Source organism: Equus caballus, chromosome 4 (genome assembly GCF_041296265.1).
Source record: "Equus caballus isolate H_3958 breed thoroughbred chromosome 4, TB-T2T, whole genome shotgun sequence".
Classification (NCBI taxonomy): domain Eukaryota; kingdom Metazoa; phylum Chordata; class Mammalia; order Perissodactyla; family Equidae; genus Equus; species Equus caballus.
In genome coordinates this window covers 83,335,488-83,341,487 of record NC_091687.1, presented here as the reverse complement: position 1 = coordinate 83,341,487, position 6,000 = coordinate 83,335,488, and the positions used below count along the sequence as shown (strand labels likewise).

Genomic DNA, 6,000 nt, shown 5'->3' with positions numbered 1-6,000 from the left:
AGTAAACAGAGTTCTAGGCGTGTTCGGGTAGCTTTATTCAACGTCCTTTTCTAACGGTATGCTAAGTATTCCAAAATGCTCTTTCTCTCCTTCCTTTCTTCCCAACATCCCTACTTGCTTCTTCTACCCCTGAATTTTCCCCTTTCATCTCCCAGAAAGTCCAAAATGAAGACATGGTCAAGCTCGATCAAGAGAAAAGCTGTCCTCCCGTCCTGGTTGAGGGTGTGGCTGGGTCTTCTGCAGCTGCTGTTTTTGCCAGAAGGAGGTCCTGCTCGTTTGCTTCTCAGTTCTTGCTTTGCTTCTCAGCTCACAGGAGTTTAGGTCCTTACCTTGTGGGGCACAGTTCAATCTTATTCTGTTCAGTCAGTCATTTACTTCACGGCATTGGAGGAATGATTATTGAAGTTGTGGTTAATAAATGATACCAATTTAGGTGTTTAGGGACTTGTGCATGAATCTGGAGTCTCTGGGATAGAGTATCCTACCCTAGCCCATGACTTTATCCCTTATATTAGGAAATGAAAATAAAAACTGATAGAGGTATTGATGTGGACCCGGAAATTTCACCATATGCATTATCTATATATTTTGCTTTCATCAGGAGTATTCATTATCCTAAAGGAATACAAAAGTGAACATGAAGAAATTGAAAGAAGTGCCAAGGTAAATGACTGTTAGATGCCAGTTAGGAGGGAAAAAGTGATCTTAGTTTTCATAGTATCTAAAAAGCTTTGGCGGCACAGCTTACATGTGGCACTTAGAGAGTAAACCCTTCACAGTGCAGTGTCTGGAAGTTATGGAATTTATGAAGGTAGCCAGAATATATAAATGGGAAGGCACCATGAGTGAGTTTCAGAATTAGGGACTGATCAAGGCTTAGAAACAAATGACTGTCAGAAGAAAATCTGACTTGCATTCCTTGAGTCTGATAGTCTCAACAATAGAAATCGACTAAAACTGGCATGCACTTTGAATTCTAAGAATTCAAAGTATGAAAATAGGAACACATAACTGAAGCAAACGCAGTGTCTTTTCTTTTTTTTGAGGAAGAGTAGCCCTGAGTTAACTGCTACGAATCCTGCTCTTTTTGCTGAGGAAGACTGGCCCTGAGCTAACATCCGTGCCCATCTTCCTCTACTTTATATGTGGGATGCCTACCACAGTATGGCCTTCGCCAAGCAGTGCCATGTCCGCACCTGGGATCCGAACCGGCGAACCCCGGGCCGCCGAGAAGCAGAATGTGTGAACTTTACCGCTGCGCCACCAGGCCGGCCCCATGCAGTGTCTTTTTATATACAGATGTACTTGGCTGCTTTCATCAACAGTAAAAGCATTTTGACTTTTGTTTCCCTAGTTAAAGTATATACTGAGTCTATACACTTTCTCATCTAAGTCTTTATGGGTATATTTGCAATGGAACAGATACCCCCCCATTGAACAAGCCATATCTCTTTGCAAACCTAAATACTCCATTGAGTAACTGCTCTTGTAAACCATCCTATATAAGCAATGAGGCTAATTGGTTCTCATTTATTTATATTTATAGGTAAATTTAGAGAAACCTCCTGAGTATTCATTTTTGTCTAACGCTTTGCTAGGGACATAAGGGAAGTAAATTAATGTCGCCTGTACTCAAAGAGTTAGCAATCTTATTGAGGATTTAAGATTTACATTCACTATTAAAATAGTGATTAATTTAAGTCAGTTTACTCCGGGCCAAAATGTATCTTACAGATACTAAGTCAAAGATTCGCAAATGTTAGTGCATATAAAAACTTGTAGGGAGACAACTATGCATGATGTCACATTTTGCCCCCACAGGGCAGGGAGTCGGCACTTTTGTCCTGCCCTCCAGATTATTAGGATGCAGTTGAACCAAGGAGCCTCCTGAACTGGGTGCATGGAAAGTCAGGAATTGTCAGGATAGATTTATAGAAAGCAGTGGATTTGAGATGACTCCACAAGGTCAATCTTCAAGGATGGGTGGGATTTAAACACAGAGAAGGGAAGCATCTTCTTGGAAGAGGGAAAGGCTGAAGAAAAGCACACATTTGGGAGTGAATGTGGCATAAGAGCAAGACAGGCAGAAAACAAGCCTGAGAGAAGCAAGTGGGAAGGCCACTTAAAAGCTCGTTTCCACTCCCCTCATGTTGATTTTCTACACAGTTTAAGCATCCTGGACAATCTAGGTTCTTAATGAAGGTAACCAGAATATGCAAAGAAGGAACCTTTTTACCCTTTATGCCTGAACCTGAGTTTCACATAGGTTATGTCTAATCATAAGGCTCAATGGACATAGAAAAGCCAGCCCTAAGCTATAGTCCCTGAGCCAACCAAACCACGTGTCTGTATACAAATGTGAGATTTGATGATTTAGTGCTTAGCGTCAGAGTAATAGTCATTATGGTAGACACATGGCATAGAATAAAAAAAAGCATTGCCTTAGGAGTCAGAAAGAACTGGATTTAAATCGTTGTTATACCACTTAGGACCTGGGACATTTTACTTGGCCTCTTTGAATTTTAGTTTCCAAATCTATAACAGAGCAATAATTATAACAGTGCATACATTACCAATACCTTGTATTGGGTTTTGAAGATTAAATGAGGTGGTGAGTAAATGCTCCCTGGCACTTAGTAGGTAACTGACTGAATGAAGAATATTTGCAATATTTTTATATTTATAAAGAACAAGTTTTAAAGGAACTAATCTGTGATTACACAATGGTGTGATTCATTTTAGGGTGGATAGATAAAACGTAGCACAATCATGATTAAGAGAGATTTCTGTTTTTCCGTACAAAGAAGAGGTGAAATCTGACAATAATGGAATGAGTTAACAATGTGATGTGATTTGAAGGACACCCTAAAATACATTTCCAAGGGGTCCAAAGTCTCTTGTTATGTTTTATTTCCTGGTGACTCTTGCCAAGGTATGCAGCTCATATCAGTCATTCATGTTTAGTGTGAATAATTTTGTCAGACCTTTTCTCTCTCTGACAGTGGAGAGAAAACTGCTGAAGAATAGAAGATTGACTGGACTTACAGAAAAAGTGGAACTGTTTTGTAAAAAGGGGCACCCACAGAAGACGAGCTGGCTAGAGCCCCAAGCCCTAACAGGAGGGCCCTGCAAACCTTCATTGGGCAAGAAGTGGGTACCGGAAGAGAGAAAATAAGGCACAGGAACGAGGCCCTGACAAACGTCAAGTGCTTTTTCCTTTAGCCCCTGTCCAGTTTGAGAGCCATCGTTCCCTGCGTGTCGAGGCCTTCATTTCCATTAAATGTCATACAAATGCCTTTTCATTTTTGGTGTCACCTCACAGAGTAAATCCTCTCAGATGGTGGGAAAGTGAGACTCAAATGGTCTCAGCAGGTGGCGTAGGGAAATCTGAGAACAGAAGTAATTTCTTCAAAAAATAGGAAAAAAAAGAAAGCATGCAATGAACTGCTATATAGAAATAAATAAGTATTGAAACTGCTTTAAGTAACTCAGCTCCTTTTATGTGTGATAAAATGACAAAAATCATTATTTATTATTGAGGCCTACTAATTATTGCTCACTATTACTATTACTTATAATTATCTTCTCTTTCTTTCATCTGAGAAATTCAAGATACAATACACCTTTCTGATTTGGAGACTATTTCTTCTGTTTATTATTCTGATTTTCTAGAATCACTATATGTGATATATCTTTAGAAATTTAGATTTTTAGAGAAAAAAATGATTTCTCATTTACATTAAAAACACAGCGAGTGTTGGATAAAGAATTAATTTCCTTGATGGGTATTAGAAATAAAGTCTAAATGCTAACAATAGATTATATGAAAGTAAAGTTATTTGTGCCCAGAGAAATTGACTATACATTTTACAGGGGAAAGTATTTTGTTTAGAGTTAGGCCTCGGTGCATAGTAGGTGCTTAGTTGAGGTTTTTGGATGATTAATTTACAACACAATGAAAACAAACTAAATAGTCCCTAGCCCAGAGGAGTTAGAACAGTTCCCATCTTCACACATGCATGTGCACACGCACACGCGCGCACACCCCCCTTAGACGGCCTTAATGACTCATCTTTATGAAGATTCCCTTGTAAATACCTAGTCAGTATCAGAACAATAGTATCAACTCAATCTGAAAAAAGTCTTAAAGGGGAGGGCTTATGTAAGACTTTATGTAACTTTCAATTTCCTATCAAAAAAGGCAAGAGGGACCAAGAAATACACAGAACTTTGCTTTCAAACAGTGAAGAAATCATTGTGCAATTGAGTGCAGTACTGGAGAGAAAACTGCTACTCAATTCAAAAGCAGTGTTACTTATCTTTTGAATGAGGGCAGAGGATTTCCGAACGGGAGCAGTCAGAGGCTCTTCACTGAGCCAAACTTCACATAGGCAGTCTAGAAGCCTGCCTCAATCTGTTATTTGACAAGCCCCCCAAAAAATCCCTCTGTACCAAAAACCTTCCCTTTCACACTGCCATACACTGAAATTGGAGTTACTAGTTTAATTCCAACGCTGAAAATTTGGCTTCCTTAGAAAGGACACCGGAGGCACCGGATAGAAAGTTGCTCAAGCTACCAAGCAAGTGTAGTAACTATTCCAGTTAGGGAGCCTGAAGTCAAAGGACATCAAATGAAGTAGAAAGGCCTCATTGTGGGCAAATTCAACCAACCTCAGCATTTTCCCTTCTCTTAAACTTGGGCAGTCTAAATTCCAGTTAATATGAACTAAGAACATAAGGAACGAACAGTTTCATCTTTCAAAAGCCGTGCAAGCAAATAGTCTTTGATTTCTGGAAAGCACTCTTGGGCTTATCTCTCCATGTTAATTGTGATAGTAAAACAATAAAGATGGAGATTTAATTTTAACTCATGTTGGTCAGTCTAGGGCAGTGAATGAGGATCATGAGCTGGAGAAATATTAATCCAGGTTGGTTATTTAACATCTGCCTTATTTTGAGAAGACTATTGAAGCCACCTGCTCAGGACAATGAAACTCTTCAGCTATATTTTGGTTTATCGCAAGTTTCTGCTCATAGCTTTCACTCTGTTGGTTTTACTGCCCCTGCCTATCATCCTCCGCACCAAGGTGAGTGAGCCTGGAGAACAGGCTGATGGATTTCCTAATGTACTTATCTTTTATTGCTGCTGTGTAATTGTGTGGCTCAGAGCTAAATAGGTGGTGATGCTTTGGGCTTGAAGTCAGGATGGTTAGACGTTGTGTTTGGTCCATTTTTCTCCTTTTTAATGGTTAGTGTTGGTTGATTCTCAGTATAATTAACTAAAATAATTAAATAGTATATGCAATCAGAATTGTTCTTTACCTGTCAACTAGATGAGAGGAAGGACAAAAGATGCACAACTGTTGAGATCTTGTCATTCAAGTTATCAATCCCTTCCCCTGAGACTACGTGACACTGGAGGAAAGAGCTAGAAGAACAATGGGGAGTTCCAGGGTTGAGCAGAGACTAATTTACTTGTCAGCTATACAACTTGGTATGGGTCACAGAACCTCCTGGAAATTTAGTTTCCTCATGGGATAAGAAGACATTGAAACAATAAAGTAATTTTCCTTGGTTAATCATAAAATCTAATAAGTTATTGTACCATGTTCTGATGATTCCAGATTTTATTTGTTTTTGGTGCACGTGTAAGCATTTTTCCGTTTGCTTTTAAGTGTAGTCAATCTATTAAGTCAGAATGATAGACTCAATGCGTTTTTAATCCCTTGGTAAATTGTTTAAATCAGCAAACATTTAGTGAGCACCATCTCTGTGCCAGGCATGGTGAGTGTCACTTGCTGGTAAGAGGACAAGCACCGGAGCCAGGCTCTCTGGTTTAGGTCCCAGACTTACCACTTACAATCTACGGGACCTGGGCAAGTCACTTACCCTTTCTGTACTTCTGTTTTCTGTTGTGTAAGATTGGGATAGTAACGGGCTTGTTGCGAGGATTAAGTGAGTAAGCGCCCCTCAGGCTCTGACTTGGAGCAGTGGCTGGCA

General features: G+C 39.6%; 1 protein-coding gene across 1 annotated transcript in view; it reads left to right on the top strand.

Moving 5' to 3' along the window:
* Positions 1–4,718: 4,718 nt before the first annotated feature.
* Positions 4,719–6,000, top strand: part of SLC13A1 (solute carrier family 13 member 1) — an 84,468-nt gene continuing 83,186 nt past the window's right edge. The window contains exon 1 of the mRNA XM_023639579.2: positions 4,719–5,087. Coding sequence (XP_023495347.1) covers positions 4,989–5,087 — 99 coding nt within the window. The 5' untranslated portion in view covers positions 4,719–4,988. The remainder of the gene's footprint in view (positions 5,088–6,000) is intronic.